Source organism: Cotesia typhae, unplaced genomic scaffold (assembly GCF_013202065.1).
Source record: "Cotesia typhae breed Kobodo isofemale line unplaced genomic scaffold, CoteBio_Ctyphae contig_48, whole genome shotgun sequence".
In the NCBI taxonomy this organism is placed as follows: Eukaryota; Metazoa; Arthropoda; class Insecta; order Hymenoptera; family Braconidae; genus Cotesia; species Cotesia typhae.
Genome location: NW_027423756.1, coordinates 13,246,822 through 13,262,642, shown reverse-complemented (window position 1 = coordinate 13,262,642; position 15,821 = coordinate 13,246,822). Strand labels below are relative to the sequence as shown.

The 15,821-nt window shown below is 28.8% G+C and overlaps 4 protein-coding genes across 11 annotated transcripts; 2 read left to right on the top strand and 2 right to left on the bottom strand.

Moving 5' to 3' along the window:
* Positions 1 to 326: 326 nt before the first annotated feature.
* Positions 327 to 3,766, top strand: LOC141529886 (uncharacterized). Of its 2 annotated transcripts, none has more exons than XM_074246629.1 (6): positions 327 to 698; positions 1,294 to 1,447; positions 1,516 to 1,722; positions 1,891 to 2,235; positions 2,330 to 2,572; positions 2,643 to 3,766. In XM_074246629.1, exons 2-6 carry the CDS (start codon positions 1,421 to 1,423, stop codon positions 3,513 to 3,515), a joined length of 1,695 nt encoding a protein of 564 aa, XP_074102730.1. In that variant the 5' UTR covers positions 327 to 698; positions 1,294 to 1,420; the 3' UTR covers positions 3,516 to 3,766. The 2 variants fall into 2 exon arrangements, with proteins under 2 accessions (XP_074102730.1, XP_074102729.1); XM_074246628.1 differs by lacking the exon at positions 327 to 698 and adding an exon at positions 748 to 973.
* Positions 3,767 to 6,102: 2,336 nt separating this feature from the next.
* Positions 6,103 to 10,272, bottom strand: LOC141529888 (uncharacterized). 7 transcript variants are annotated; one of them, XR_012479672.1, is made up of 7 exons: positions 9,407 to 10,272; positions 9,086 to 9,151; positions 8,860 to 8,952; positions 8,533 to 8,786; positions 7,608 to 8,463; positions 6,645 to 7,143; positions 6,103 to 6,573 (listed from the first exon to the last, which is right to left on the bottom strand). XR_012479672.1 is itself a non-coding variant. In XM_074246631.1 (5 exons), the coding sequence occupies exons 1-5, from the start codon at positions 9,513 to 9,515 to the stop codon at positions 8,395 to 8,397; spliced, it is 591 nt and encodes a 196-aa protein (XP_074102732.1). In that variant the 5' UTR covers positions 9,516 to 10,272; the 3' UTR covers positions 6,103 to 8,394. The 7 variants fall into 7 exon arrangements, 1 of the variants encoding a protein (XP_074102732.1); XR_012479673.1 differs by having other exon boundaries at positions 8,225 to 8,463; XR_012479671.1 differs by having other exon boundaries at positions 6,645 to 8,463.
* Positions 10,273 to 10,902: 630 nt separating this feature from the next.
* LOC141529790 (uncharacterized) lies at positions 10,903 to 13,364 on the top strand. The gene is made up of 6 exons (XM_074246491.1): positions 10,903 to 11,134; positions 11,278 to 11,389; positions 11,477 to 11,683; positions 11,798 to 12,142; positions 12,215 to 12,457; positions 12,548 to 13,364. Exons 2-6 carry the CDS (start codon positions 11,369 to 11,371, stop codon positions 13,322 to 13,324), a joined length of 1,593 nt encoding a protein of 530 aa, XP_074102592.1. The 5' UTR covers positions 10,903 to 11,134; positions 11,278 to 11,368; the 3' UTR covers positions 13,325 to 13,364.
* Positions 13,325 to 15,180, bottom strand: Tektin-c (Tektin C). The gene is made up of 6 exons (XM_074246492.1): positions 14,972 to 15,180; positions 14,617 to 14,907; positions 14,260 to 14,532; positions 13,969 to 14,191; positions 13,652 to 13,870; positions 13,325 to 13,571 (listed from the first exon to the last, which is right to left on the bottom strand). Exons 1-6 carry the CDS (start codon positions 15,076 to 15,078, stop codon positions 13,434 to 13,436), a joined length of 1,251 nt encoding a protein of 416 aa, XP_074102593.1. The 5' UTR covers positions 15,079 to 15,180; the 3' UTR covers positions 13,325 to 13,433.
* Between the last annotated feature and the right edge of the window lie 641 nt (positions 15,181 to 15,821).

Genomic DNA, 15,821 nt, shown 5'->3' with positions numbered 1-15,821 from the left:
TATTATATTAATGACAGATTCAAGATAATGATATGATATAACAGTACAATTATATCGACTACATATAATATGTCTGATCTTAAAAAATTAAAAAACAATTTTGGCGCGATTCACTCGCTTACTAATGACAATTAGTTCAAAGTTCGATTGATCGCGATTCTGTTTAGTTCCATTACAATTACACTTTTTATTGTTATTATTACAATATTATTATGGTCAGTATTTTCATGTAAGATATGATCGAGTACTTTCAGTCATAAATAACTCTAGTTAGATAGATTTACTTCCACTACCGCCGTGACATTTTATGACACTGAAGTTGACAGATATTAAAAATTTTTTAGCAATTTAATTATTATAAAAAAAATATTATTAAAAAATTTGACATGCAAAAATTAATAAAAATTATAAGTGAAAATTTTTGCAAGCAATTTTTTATTGTAATTGATTTGTTAAAAAAATTTTTTAAATCAACAGCTGAAGGCTAACTTCAGTGTTCTGACATTTTATATTTTTCTTGTTCTTCTTCGTTGTTGGTAAGATAGGTTATGTTACCGCGTTAGATAAAACAGATCCTGAGAAATTTATTTATTTTATATAGATGTCAGATTTTATTTTATTACTGACTTTTCATGTCTCACCGTTTGAATGTTTATATTTACATTATAAAAAATTTTTAATTTGTTTAAATAAATTTTGTGAGTATTTTCGGTTAAATTATTATTAATTAAATAATATTTTATTGAACAGTTGACAGCAATGTTTTAATGTGTTTTCTTATTCTCGATTGTGTCTTATCGGGATTCCCCGAAGTGAATAGTTGTTGTCAATTTCATTTCCAAAGAATTTATAACGTTGCATTACGACAAAAAACAATAGATCAGTAGCTGCAGAAATTAAATATAATACTTAAATTAGCAGAAATTTGACAATTTATGAGTTTTTTAATCGATAAAAATATTTTTGAAAAATTGTAATTGGAATTTATTTAATTTTCTACATGTCAAATTTTTTTTCAAAAGAAAAATGAAATAAATTTTTAGAAGTTGGCTAATTTAATTTTCATAAATTGAATTATTTATTTACGACATTCAAGTTAGCTTTCACTTTGTTCCATAAAATTATTTTTAAAAAATTGTATTTTTAATTTTTTTAAATTTCTAGATGTCAATTTTTTTTTGCCATAATTTATTCTCTTATAAAATTTTTTAAAATTAATATAAATATGTGCTACATTAATTTTAATTATTTATTTTTGATTTGTTTGAATAATAATGATTTTTTTTTTATTAGATAAGATTGTAGAGTGTATCAAGCAGGTGATAAAAAAAAAAAAAAACAGTGTTGATTTTTGTTTGCTCATAAAAATATATCAGATTATTTTGTCTTTGTGTTGATCTTTTGTGCTGAGCGCAGTATAATGACAATGGATTTCTTGAAAAAGGAGGTAATTTTATTTTTTACAACACTTATTTAATTAATTAATAATGATTTGATGTTATTTTTAATTTTTAGTTTCGAAACTGGCACAGTGGAATAGAAAAAAAAATTCCCTGTCACTTTTGCAGTGTCAAATTATCTGATGAGATTTATTCATGTGATTTTGGTCATGACGTGTGTCAATCATGCAAAACTGATTCCTGCATAGCTTGTAAAAAATCATCTTCGTTTTTTCGGAATCATATTGCTGAATTTTTAATGTCACAATTGAATAGTTTGAAGGTAAGCTTTTTTTTTATAATTATTTTAAATTTGTGATATTAAACTTAGCAATCATTTCATAATTTTGTGAAAAATTCTTAAAATTTAATAAATATCTGCTGAATCAATTTTAATTAAAAATTTTATTAAATTATAAAACTATTTTTTTTTATAAATATTTATTTTTAGAGTGATGTTGAGTCATTGGATGACTCTGTTATCCCAAAGACAAAATCCGAGTGTAAAAGCCAATTCAGTCAGACAAAAATTGCACACAAAAATAAATTCACTCAGACACAAAATAATCAAGATAATAAAATCAATCTGGCAGCTAAAAATGTTGAAGAATCCGTCGAGAATAAATCTTTATCTGTCGAAAAATCAGAAGATAAGCCAAAGAATAATAAAAATGACAATTTGTCAAATACTTTTGGTATATATCAATGTTGGATTGGCCGTGATTGCTACCTCAAAGGAGATCAAGTGTCTATTTTAGCTCACATAAAGAGTCAACATCCTGAAGAATTTACTTCAGTAAGTAATTTAATTTCTAATTAACTTCTAATTTAATTTAACTTCTAATTATACATTTTTCAATAATATCTAAAGTAATAATTGATTTTTATAGCAACCTTTCAAAGGCTGGCCACACGTAATAACTTGGGATTTAAATTACTGTGAAGCTAATACTCGTGAGGATCGCGCTTTCGAGATTCAAGGTGTTGGATTATTTGTCCTGCATATATTTGCGATCCATGAGCAACATCTAAAAGCTCATGTTTTAATGTTTGATAGTGGAAGGACGGCTGTTCAATATCGATATGAAATGGAAATAAAAAGTGACGATAAAAAAAAATCATTCAGCGCTACAGTGAGTAAAAATTAATTTTTAATTTTAATATTTAATTAAAAGTGTTTTAATTTAAAAATATTTATTAAAGGTTGACAGTAGCAGATTGCCGAGAAAAATTCTTCACGATCGTAACAAAGGATTATTTATTAATGAAAATTCAATGTTACAAAGCACAATAAAAATGAAAATGAAGTATAGTTGCACAGTTCAAATAATGAAAATTAACGAAACTAATGAAAAGAAAATTCAGGACAATTTTGTAAGTCCAGTGGTTGAAAATAAAGCAGGGAATCATAAAAATCCAATGACTCTGAATAAAAAACAATTCAAGCCAACACATAAAAATGCAAATCAATTTAAATATAAAGGTAAGCCAGGATTGTTGGATCTTAGGAATGTCAAGATTGCTGATTGCTCATCAGAGACTACTGTTCCTGCTCAACCTTGTAAAAATAATTCATTCAGAGTAGCAGAAAATTCTCAGCTGTATCCTAATCTTCAAAAAGAATTCAGCTACCAGCAAATGACGCCTCAGAATCCTCATATGGCGAACAATAATTTTAACATGAATATGCAGCAGCCGATGAACGTTCAACCGAGTCCGTTTTATCCCCAGCCACCTGTTTTTCATAATGAGCATCATCAACGCAATTCACCACCGCAGAATCTATTTGCTCATAATCCTCTTCAAGGGAGTAATCCGGCTTCTGTTCCGTTCTCACCGTCTGCTCCTCATATAGATATGGAAGATAATTTTCATAAATCGAACAAACCTGGAAATTTTACTGGAGTTGATTTAAAGAGACAGAAATTGATTCAGCGCCAGATTGAAGAACGAGAAAAAAAACGGTTGATACAATCGGGCGCTTCGACTTTGGACACTTCTCGGGAAGAAAGAAGAAGGTCTAAAAATGACTTTGATTCACGTGGAAAAAAAACTAACGAGTGTGTTTTATGTTAATTACTTTATTTTTTCATTTTTTTTTTATTAATTAAATTAGAAATAAAAAAATTACACGTATAATTTTTGAAATATTCCACATGTGAAATTTTTTTTTTAATAAGTTTTCAATAAAATAAATTATAAAAATTTTTGTATGCGATGAAATTAAATAAGTTTTATATTACAATTATGTATTTCTTAAATATTTTAAAAAATTATTTTTAATATTAATAAATTTTTATTTTTATAAAACAAATTACAGTTTTAGATCAACGTAAAAAATTTATATGATTATAAAATATAATTAGAAGAAATGTGAATCATAATTATACTAAAAAAAAAAAAATAATGTAATTTTGAACGCAGAATAATTTTACATAAATTTATTTGATAAAAAATTATGTAATTTTATTATCAAATCATTAAAAAAAAAATTTATTAATTTAATATAAATTAACTTTTCAGCCGTTGATAATTTCGCTACAAATGGTAAGAAGAATATTTCTCTCAAGAGTTTTTTTAAAAATTAAATTTTAAAATTTTATAATTTAAAAATTTTTAAATTATTAAAAAAATTTCTTCTCAGTGTAAAAATTAAAATATTTTATTTTTTAGGATTCTAGAATTTGAATTTGCGCGCGCAAACGCGCGCCTTGACTATAGAATTTGCATATATTTTCATGCTTATGATATATTCAACCAATCACATCACGAATAAATTGGTTTCACATACATTTCATCTCTGTTTTAGGGTGCATTCGCGTTGGACGCTCACACGCTTTGAGCGCTCACGCTTATAAGCACAAATTATTGGCGTTCGTGTAGACTTATGAACGCTTAGAATCAATGAGAAAATATCGTTCGTTTTGGACGTTGTGAGCGTTAGTTTGTATCAAAATGGCGAATGTGGGAAATTTTTATCAAATAGTAAATAATTTATTGGAAATAATTAACGATGATTTTGATCGTGATGATAGTGATGAATATGATATGATTGAAGACAGTGATGATGAAATGGAGTGGGAATATTGTAATATTCACTTAAATTTCTCTTTCAAAAAGAACCCATACCAAGGCTCCAAAATTTTGTTGAAGAGGTTATTCCAGCTTTTACTGATAAAGAATTTAAATCTCACTTAGGTAATTAATAAAATTTCAAACTTAATTTTATAAAAATGTCAAATTTTGTTTACCAATTTAAATTTATGGATTAAATTATAAACAAATAAATGTTTTAATAATTCTAGGTTATGTCGATCAACATTTAATTTTATCCTTGATACAATTAAACCATCGTTAACAAGAAAAATTTCAGGATCTCCAATGATACCGCCCGAAAAACAATTATTGATCGCTATATGGAAAATTGCCACTCCAGACTCATATCGGTATAATGAAAAAATATTACTGTAGTTTCAGGTAAAATTATTCGTTATAAGACTGATTTTAACTGAATGAATTGTTTTTGAAGGTCTAGATGCCAAAAATTTGGCGTTAGTTTTGCCGCAGCGTTTTCAAGTTTACGAAGGGTTACATCAGCATTAGTTAAAATAGCTCCACATTTTATAACTTGGCCTGAAAACGAGAAGTTTGAAGAAATTTCTAATCAATTTGAAGCTACGAGCGGTTTCCCTAAAGTTATCGGTGCAATTGATGGAACGCATATAAATATTCCTACACCACGTAAACACTCGGAATCTTATGTCAATAGAAAAGGACATCACTCAATTCAATTACAAGTAAGTAAGCAGTCACGTGTAACAATCCTTAAATATTTTCATTTTTACATTTTAATTCAAAACAGGCTGTTTGTGATGCTCAAAGTAAATTTATCCACTGCTATGCTGGTAATGTTGGCTCTGTACATGACGCACGAGTATTTCGTTTATCTGAAGTACATGGTTATCTCAGCGATCCAGAGAAATTTCCAAATGATTGTCATCTAGTTGGTGATGCGGCTTATCCTCTCCATAAACATTTACTAACACCGTATCGGGATAATGGACACTTATCAGCACGACAAAAAAATTACAATTTTTGTCATTCCTCAGCACGCATAGCTATTGAACGTGCATTTGGATTATTTAAAAAAAGATTTCGCAGCTTACTTACTGTTTTAGATATGAATCGAACAGATTTAATATCTGAATACATCATTGCTTGTTGTGTATTGCATAATATATGCTTATTGAAAGAAGATGAATTTCTCATTAACGAAATAATCGAAGAAAATGTAAATATAAATGACATAAACGATAATGGTCAAAATAGAGCATTATTAGCTGAAGGTGCCGAAAAACGGAATCGTATTTGTGACCAATTAATTATAAGAAATGTGTAATAAAAGTAACTGTAATTCTTACTGTAAATCAACTACAAATTTTACTATGCCAAAAAAATATGGTACGGATTTTTATATTTTAATCATTTTTGAACCACCACAGAATTGTAAATTTTTTAAAATTGTTAATCAATATTTTGAATGGAATATTTTATATTTTTGAAAAATTGTTATTTAAATTGTATATGACCTATTGAGTGAGTTTGCTTAATAAAAAATAACATTTCTTAATTTTTAAAAGCATTCATTTATTATATTCAAAGATATAAATTTTTTCTCACAAATAAGCAGTACAATAAACTATAAAATCTTTAATGTTAAAAATCTTTATCTCTTTTAAATTAAAATACTGTATCTGTAACGCTTATAAAATATATTTACTTAAGTAATTCCTGAATTATGGAGGTATATAGTTTATATATTAAAATACATTAGTACTTTAAATATTTTATATAAAAAAGTAGCTTTATAAATAAAAATCTTAAGTAAAAACAATAATCAGACTTTTAAAAGTATAGCACTAAAATATGATGACACTAAGAGCTATTTTTAGAATTTATAAGCTTTTCTAATAAATCCAAAGCTCGTTTTTTATATTGAAGAGCCTCTTCTGCCTTTTGAGCTTTAAAAGTCATAAATTCTTTAAATCGACGTTCTTTATTCTCTTCACTTTTCAATGATCGCTCTTCTAATGAAGTTATTAACTGATTAGTCGGTGTAATCTTTAGTTTTTTTCTGTAAGCAAAAAAATTATAGTGTTATATTAACAGTATACTAATTTTCGTAAAAAGTAAAATCATACTCACGGGTTGTAAAACTGTCCGCATCACTACTTGTGTTACTTTCATTACTGCATTCAGATAATGTCCTTTTTTTTTTCCAGTTGTGATGGTAAAAAGTGAGTGCGAGCGAGACGGCAGAGCAATGGAATTTATTATTACTATTGTTATTATCGCTATTATTACTATTGTTATCATCGTTATTATTACTATTATTATTATTACTATTATTATTATCGTTCTTGTCATTATTAATACCGGAGTATATTTAATATACTAAAGATGTTTTTTTTTATATAATGGTTCATTTACATTTCTTTGTTTAATGAAAAAGTTTATTTAGTTTTAAATACTTGACTGAGATTTATTTGAAAATGCGCGCGAATGGTTGAGTACGCCACCGCGGCGAGAGGTGGCGAAGAATTCCGCCGCTCGTTCGCTTGCAGTAAAAACCGGCAAGCTAATATAAGCGAGACTGCGTGGCGATAATTTTTGTTCTTTTAAAAAGAACAAAAATCAATTTTACCTGAAAGAAAGATTTAATTAAAATCTTCAAACAGATTTTAATTATCTGAATAATAATTTAATTAATTAATTTCAGTGCGAAATTAAGTTTTTTTTTTTTACTAAGTCCCAGAGATAGAATTAGTATGGGAAATTGTTTTGGTAGAAATCTATTATTTGACAAATGTTATTTTTTTAAGTCCCGAATGACTTTTTGTATGGGAATGATTTTTGTATGAAATTTTTGGTAATCGAACGAAATTGATGAGTGAATTTAATATCTCATCAGATTTAAATAATTAAAAATCTGAAGTTTGGCGAAGAGCGATAGATGGCGATAATTTTCCCAGATCTTTCACTCTTGGAGAAAGGTCTGGGAAATGCCAAAAGCGATTTTTAGTGACGGGAAAAGCAACCAAGTTTCCCAGTGGTTGTAACCTTCCCAGTAGAAGACCATTCACTAGGAAGAAACCAAGGAACTCTTACCTTGTCTCCGACCAGGAACCAGGTAAGTGCTGACTTGTCCATTGGGGGAAATTTGGCCACCGGGAAGGGTTGCTTTCCAAGCACCCAGCCTGGACTAGGGGCAAGTAGGGCCGGGAAGGGTTGCTTTCCAAGCACCCGGAGGGAACTAGGGGCAAGTAGGGCCGGTAAGGGTTGCTTTCCAAGCACCCGGAGGGAACTAGGGGCAAGTAGGGCCGGTAAGGGTTGCTTTCCAAGCACCCGGAGGGAACTAGGGGCAAGTAGGGCCGGGAAGGGTTGCTTTTCAAGCACCCGGAGGGAACTAGGGGCAAGTAGGGCCGGGAAGGGTTGCTTTCCAAGCACCCGGAGGGAACTAGGGGCAAGTAGGGCCGGGAAGGGTTGCTTTCCAAGCACCCAGACGGGATTAAGGGCAGGTAGGGTCGTGCAACCATCGGTAAAATAGGAATACTACTGCGTAAAGGTAGTAGATAGAGTTTGGCCACCAGATGGCACTGAAAAACGGGAAAACAAAACGGTGTGTGTGGGTTATGTACGATATAGTAATGTTTGATATAAAGGTTGTAAATTTTATAAGTTAAATTTCGATATTTGTTGCTTGTTATTTTAAATAAATAGAGTACCAAACATAATCAGGCTCAAATCTCATTTATAAGTAATAAGCTATCCCTAAAAAAGATCCTGGACTCCGGCGAGATTTCATTCGAGCTAGAGAATGTAGAGACTTGAGGAAGTGTTATCCAAATCAACAACGATTAAAATTCACTCCTTTTGGAAACCGGAAAAATAACCGTTACACAGTTGAAGAGCAAGTAGCAAGTGGTGATATAAAAGGCTTATCCCCCATCAGGTCATCCATTAACTAAAGAAATTAATATAATTTATCGTTTTTTAAAAATGTTATTAGTTCAATTTTATTAGTTAAGCTTACAGTCAAGTACGGCCAATGCTTGGCAGAATTGCCCGACTTATTATTGTGGTCTTTTATTTTTTTGTAAGTTTTCTTCATTCCTGAAAACTTTGACTGGCATTGAGGACCTGTGACATTATGACCATGAGCACGGAGTTGATCACTAATTTTCAGCCACACTTTCTTTTGAGAAATTTTACCGCTCGTGAGATATGATTGTTCTTTTCGGTATTCATCAAGAAGCATAAGAATTGCTTCATGAGGCCATTTAAATACTGCAACAAATAATTAACTTTACCATGAATTGTATTTTTATTATTTATTTCATTTGCTTCAGTTTTAAATTACCTGAATCTTCATTTATACTTTTAGGAGATTCGTCAACAATTTCATCAAAATTCAAACCGGGATCTAAAGCTTCAACCGTTTCTACGTCTTGTTCTGAACAATATAAATTATATAAATAATAATTCAATTCCAAATAGGAACTTTTAGTTATCATAACCGTGAGATTTTTCTAAAATTATAAAAAACATTTCATGCAGATTAAACTCAAAAAGAAAATAAAACCTACCACTAATAAGCTCAGCATATTCTAAATTTTTTGCCTCTTCCAGTTTTAAAGTTGCAAAAGCTACGTCTGGAAATAATAAAACACATTTCACCAAAAAAAGAAGAAAAAAATAAAAGAAAAATCCAGACCTTTTTTTTAATATCATTGCAATTGAAGAAATTTATTAATTCACTCTTGTTATTCTTGTTATTCAAGTGTTAAGAAATAGAACTTGAGAATAAATAATACTTCTAGCTGTCTAAAAATACAATTTAATTTTCAAGCAAGGACAAAACGACATAGATATTTTTTCAAATTTATAATTCATAATAAAATACGTACCTCTTTCAAGACGCTTCGCTTTATCAGCGGTAACAGAAATTGTGTAACTTCGATTTGATTCTGAGTTAGTCAAATTTACAGAAAATAATTTTGGTAAAAGGTTTGCCATTGTTACTGGATCTTTAATTAACTTTTATGCTTTAAGAAATCACTACAGTTAAATTTGGTTAGCTTACGCTCAAAAGTGTTCGTGTTGATAAATAATGAAATTTAGCGCTCACGCTTTTGCTGCCCTACCTCTGTGGCGTGAGCGTCTGTGAGCGAGAAATTTGTCTCTTGAACTCAGCCACGAGAGTGATTTTTTTACGCTCACAGCACCAAGTCGAACGCTGAAAACGACATTTAACCGCGCTCAAAGCGTGTGAGCGTCCAACGCGAATGCACCCTTAATATTAAGACAACAAAACTATGATGTTGAATATTATAAATAATAAATAAAAATTAAAGGGTGAAATTTAACGACGTAATTCAATACATTGTTTTGTTTTACGATTGTTGATATATACTTGCATTCCTCTGAGCTTGGATCGAATTCTTCGCGTTCAACTTAGGGATGCACGATTCCAAAAGAAAAATCGATCTCGAGAATCGCGATAAATTTTATCGAAAGAATTGATCCTTGATAAAATCGAGTGTGAAAGAATCGATCCACTGATAATCGATCGTTTGAATGAAGGCGTAATTTTCAAGTTTAAAGAATTCCATATCATTATAATGAACTAATTTAAAAATTAATATGGCTTATACTAATGCATTTTCAATTATTAAAATAGACATTTCTTCTAGATTGAAAATAATATTTTATTGCACTTAATAACAGTGAATTATAATTTTTTTACTAAATGCTTTCTAATATTTAAATGAGTTAATTAATTATTAATTAAATTGATTTAATTAAATATTAATACTGCTATTAAATATTAATCAAATAAAAAGTATTATTAGTTAAATGTATATTTTAATAAAAAAATAAATATTTTTTTCTAGTTTCAAAAAGAATAATAAAATTATTAAAAGAAAGTAAAATTAAGTTTTTTTTATTAGAAATACCATTCCGCTGTTGGTAGGGATTTAAGGAACAATATTTGCTGTAAATGGTCAGCACTTAATCGATTTCTGATAGCATTTCCAATATGACTGGCAATAGAAAAAAGTCTTTCACACGGGACAGAAGTTGCAGGAATCGTGAGGTGTTCTAAGACTATCGATGATAAAACTGGTGCAGATTTTTTGTTCTCGGTTCAAAACTCAATTGCGTTTTCATCTTCTTGAGAAGGACTATCGATAAATTTTTTTTTCTAATACGATTATAAAAATTTTCAATGACACAGAATTTATTAGATATTTTACCATATTTGTATTTTATTTATATAGTAAATGAGTTAAAAAATTACACTTGTTGATTTGAATAATTTCTATAAGTTGGATTTTTTCTCATTTTAACTGCCACAATTAATTTGTTATAATATTTAAAAAAAATTTTATCTCAATTTTAGAATCAAGTTTTTAAATTACTTAAAAAATACTTTCTTTCAAAATTCCCGGTCATCGTCGCCATTTTATTTTTAGACGATCGATTCCGACTCTGAAGAATCGATCTAAATAATCGAATCGACAACAGGAAAAGATCGATTCTAGTAAGAATCGATTTTGAATCGTGCATCCCTAGCTTCAACTGTTTCACATCCGTTGCGTGATTTCGTCAGTCTAGAAAGAATTGTTAAAAAGGTAATTCGACGCAATTTAAATTAATAATATTAATTGTATAATTTTATTGTATAAAACAAGTGATAATTAATAATTATTGTAAAATTAATAATTATTGCGATCAATAATATGTAAATTAATTTTATATATAATTTATGTTACAGCGACTAAAGCGTCATTAAGATTAGATTTGCCGATAAGGAATCAGTGCGTTTGATTTTTCTTGCTGTAGAGCGTTTTGTAAATCAAGTCACCATGGATCTTTTAAAAAAACAGGTAATTTTTTAATGAAAATTAATTTAGTAAATATTTTAACAATTAAAAAAATTTTTTTAATTAATTCATTTATTTTTAATTTTTTAGTTTTTACTGTGGCAAAGTAAAATTGAAAAAAAAATTCCGTGTCATTTTTGCGGTACAAAATTGTCAGAAAAAATTTTTTCTTGTGAGTTTGGACATAATAGTTGTTTCTCCTGCAAAACACAATCGTGTATGGCTTGTCCTAATTCAAATCCATTTTTTCGGAATCGTCTTTCTGAATTTTTGATATCTCAATTCAATAATTTAAAGGTTTGTAGTTTTAAATATTCTAAGATTTAAAAAAAAAAAAAAAAAAAAATTATTGATATTAAGAAACATCTAATAATTAAACAAAATTTTATTTAATTAAATTAATAATTACAGAGCTGTGTTGAGCAATTAGATATATCAGCGATTGACCAGAAAAATGATAACAAAAATTCTCCGAAAGTTAACAAAGCCACTGAGACTAAAATCGAATGTCATAATAAAATGTCAATGGTTACTGAAAAAGATATTAATAGAATTTGTGGAATTAAATCCACTGTTGAATCACCAGCAAACGGTTCAATTGAAGTTTCTAATGGTAAATTGATAATTCAACCAAATTCTGATTCTTCATGCTGTGAAAATTTATACTCATGCTGGATTGGCACTTGTACCTTTAGAGGAATTTATGAAGATATTCTTAAGCATATGAAAGCTAGTCACTCTTCAGTTTTTACTTCAGTGAGTATTTAAATTTAAAAATTAGATATTGAATTAATTTTAGTACTTTAATTAATTTTTTATCTTTTGTAGCATGAGTTAAAAGGATGGCCGCATGTAATGAACTGGAATTTGTATTACACGGGACCGGATAGTCGTCAAGATTACGCATTTGAGCTTCAAGGTATTGGATTATTTGTTTTACACATATATGTGAGTTCCAAAGAAAATATGAAAGCTTGCGTTATAATGTTTGACTCTGCAAAAATTGCGTCTCAATATGGCTACAATGTCGAAATAAAATGTGACGATAAAAAAAAATTATTTAGCGCAGTGGTAAGACAAATTAATTTACTTTTTATTTAAACCAAATATTGGTATAAAAAAATTTTTTATAATTAATTAAAAATAATTAAATAATTATAGGTCGACAGTAGCCGTATGTCTCGTAGAACACTTCAAAATCCCTCCAAAGGCTTGTTCATAAACGAAAATTCTCTTATGCTCAATACAATAAAATTAAGAATGAATTTCAAGTGTCTCCTTGAAATCAACACTTTTAACAAATCGATTTTCAATGGAATCCTCGACTCCAGTGTCAGAAACTCCGATCTTCAAAAAAAGCCGAGCAGCGATCAAAAGCCAAGATTTTTAAACAAACCAAACTTCAAACCCCACAGATATTCCAATGATGCTAAAAACAAATCAAGCGTGCCTGCATTATTGGATCTCAAGTTTCTTAATCCTCCAGTTACTCAGCCGCAAGTTCAGCCGCAAGTTCAGCCTGCGCCTCAACTTACTGTGGATTCTCAGCAATTAATGACTTTATTCGAACAAATGATGGTTAATTTCACTAAGACAATGGCACAGGATAAAATTGAAGCTCCTCAGGCTCAGCAGAGCTCGGGAATAAATTCAAGTTCAATTTTACAACCAACTACTGTGCAGATACAGGAAAAAATTCTGCAAAATATTGTTCAAGTTCAAGCAAGTGCTGTTAAAAGTCAAGTTAATAATACTGTTCCGACTCAATCTGCTTCACAGCTTCAGGACCTTCTTATTTTTGATGAATCAAACAAGTCAGAGAATCCTGCTTCAAGTAAAGTCCAGAATCCAAGTCCAGAAACTGTTGATTCGGAGTCGGAAAAAACCGAACAAGAAGAAAGTGACTCAAAGCCGAATAATGACTGCAAAATTAACTGATTATTTTCTTTTCTCTTTTTTTTTTTTTTTTTTTTTTTTTTTTTTTTAATAAAGTGCACTTTAATAATCAGTGGTTTGATAATACCTTGGTTACATAATTTTAATTAATTTAATAAGCATGGTAATTCAAACTTTGTCGTAGAGTCATACATTCTATCTCATCAATTTTTAAAGTATTTGTTTTAATATTAATATCTTCCTCTAATTGTATTTGCATACTTAACAAATACCGTAAAGTCGCATAAGCCTGCAATTATATAATTATTTTTATTAATAAAAATACTTTTTAGTAAAAAAAAATATTTATAATTTGATTTTTAGAGCTACCTCGTTCAATGTTTCCTGGAGTTTTGTTACTGTTTGACGGATATCATATACTTCTTGGACAAGTTTCTTCTCAACTTGATCACGAGTTAATTCTAAGTTTGGCCGATGACAACGATTTCCTAAACGTGTATGAGCTAACGCCAGAAATCCTTCTTTTTCAGCAATATTTTTTTCCAGACGTGTTATGTTCTGAGTCATTGCGTTTGCTTGTTTTATTATCTAGTTATAAAAAAAATTTTAATTAATTATTTTATTAATTAAAAAGATTAAAATTAATTATTATTACTTATTTAATTTAAAGAAAAAAAAAAAATTACTTCAGAATGTTGTGATTCAAGACGAGCTTTAACTTCCTTAGTTTCTAAAATTCTCTGTCTAAATGCTTCATTCGTTTTTTCTTTCTGCTCATTTAAATCGTCTACTATTTCTTTTAAAATATTATCTATATAACAACGAAGGACTCGGGTGCTATTCATTTGCTTCATTGTCGACATAACAATTTCATCAGTATGTAAGTCCCATTCTTGAACCGTAATGATTCTAAAAATAATTTAAAATTTTAAATTTCAATATTAATAAAATTTTATTTAATTTTAAAATTTACTCACGAGGGATCCAGTGAAGCCGTTCCGTGATAAGTACTGAGATTCAAGCTAGTTTCCTTCAAACTAAGGTTCCTCTGGTCCAACTGAATGCTGCGGTCCTTGTTCTCGAGGTCTCCGTCAAGATAGTACAACAAAGATTTCAAAATCCGAATTTGTTCGTTGGTATGCTCCAATGTTCGGGTAAATATACTGTCTGCCCGGCTAATCACCTCCAGTTCTTTCTTCAATTCTTTCTCTACATCGTCGACAGTCAAGTCAATGCCCAAGCGATGTTCTCTAAAAAAAAAAAAGAAGTTACAGATTATTTTTTTTCCAAAAAATTCGAACCATTTTTTTTAAATCACGGCAAAAATTATTTACCGCGCAATAAGACATTTTTTGCAAATCTCAGCAGCGTTTTCTTGAATTGACGCCAATCCATCAATCAACCTTGCCTTGTAAGTTTTCAGCGCATCAATTTCCAAAATAACATCTTTACGATGCCGCAAAATTTCATCTTTAACAAATTTAACATCCGCCAATTTTTCTTTCAGCTCATAATCAGTAGCTGTTTTATTAGTCTTAGTTAACTCCAATGCCGAATCACATATGCGTTCCGATTCAGCGATCAAACTTTCAACCAACTGGCAATGAATGTTGCATTTACGGAACCTACAATTACAATTACAATTAATTAATAGCAATGATTTTAATAAGGAAACGCTAAATGATTTACCGAGCTTGATTGTCAAGACGCCACTGATCGATAGTAAATTTTTGCGTTGGAGGCGGAACTATTTCCATTGGTTCATTTAATTTTAATAAACGCTTCTTAGTGAACATTATTGAATAATTGATACTACTTGGACCGAACCTTAACTGTCAAAAGAAATCTGATACGAAACATTGCCAATATTTGTAAGCCGTTACCAAGGACAACAAGTAACTATGGTTACTAATCACATTAATATTGTGTTACTCGATTTTTTTTAATTACTTATTATGTATTATTTGATCTCAAAGCTTTGATAGAAACATGAACTGAGAAATTTTATATTTTTAATAATTTAATAGTACATTTTTTTTTTTTTTTTTTTTTTTTTAATTTAATAATTTAATAATAATATAATTTTTTTTTTTAATAATTTAATATTCTGGCTAACATTTTTTACATCTAAATTATTTTTAAAAATTTTTTTACAAAGAGAAAAAATAAAATTGAGATAAAATACCTAGTCAATAATTTTGGCTTAATTATTTGATACTTGCAATTAAATTCTAATTAAAAAAATTAAATGTTCTCAAAAAACCAATTTTCTTAAAATTTATAATTCAAAAATTATATTTAATAATTTATTAGAGTTGATTTTTTTTTTTATTAAAATAAAATTGCAAGTGTTCATAAACTCGGTCTTTTACCTTAATTATCTGATTATTTTATAAAATAAAAAAAAAAAAAAAAAAAAAAATTTGATAAATATAAAAGACCGGATATTTATTTGTTGATTAAATAAATAAATTTATTTTTTAATATTTTTAATTAAATTTGCAATATATTCTTCTTTAGCATTAAGCGCGCGCTCAAC

Coding starts and splice junctions, on each gene's coding strand:
- LOC141529886 (XM_074246629.1), top strand. CDS start 1,421: ATGACAATGGATTTCTTGAAAAAGGAG. Junction 1,723..1,890: donor CACAATTGAATAGTTTGAAG/GTAAGCTTTTTT, acceptor ATTTATTTTTAG/AGTGATGTTGAGTCATTGGA. Junction 2,236..2,329: donor ATCCTGAAGAATTTACTTCA/GTAAGTAATTTA, acceptor TGATTTTTATAG/CAACCTTTCAAAGGCTGGCC.
- Tektin-c (XM_074246492.1), bottom strand. CDS start 15,078: ATGTTCACTAAGAAGCGTTTATTAAAATTAAATGAACCAATGGAAATA. Junction 13,871..13,968: donor TTGAATCACAACATTCTGAA/GTAATTTTTTTT, acceptor TTTTATAACTAG/ATAATAAAACAAGCAAACGC. Junction 13,572..13,651: donor TCCAGGAAACATTGAACGAG/GTAGCTCTAAAA, acceptor ATATAATTGCAG/GCTTATGCGACTTTACGGTA.
- LOC141529790 (XM_074246491.1), top strand. CDS start 11,369: ATGGATCTTTTAAAAAAACAG. Junction 11,684..11,797: donor CTCAATTCAATAATTTAAAG/GTTTGTAGTTTT, acceptor TAATAATTACAG/AGCTGTGTTGAGCAATTAGA. Junction 12,458..12,547: donor AAAAATTATTTAGCGCAGTG/GTAAGACAAATT, acceptor AAATAATTATAG/GTCGACAGTAGCCGTATGTC.
- LOC141529888 (XM_074246631.1), bottom strand. CDS start 9,515: ATGGCAAACCTTTTACCAAAATTATTTTCTGTAAATTTGACTAACTCA. Junction 8,953..9,085: donor ATATGCTGAGCTTATTAGTG/GTAGGTTTTATT, acceptor TATATTGTTCAG/AACAAGACGTAGAAACGGTT. Junction 8,787..8,859: donor AAGTATAAATGAAGATTCAG/GTAATTTAAAAC, acceptor TATTTGTTGCAG/TATTTAAATGGCCTCATGAA.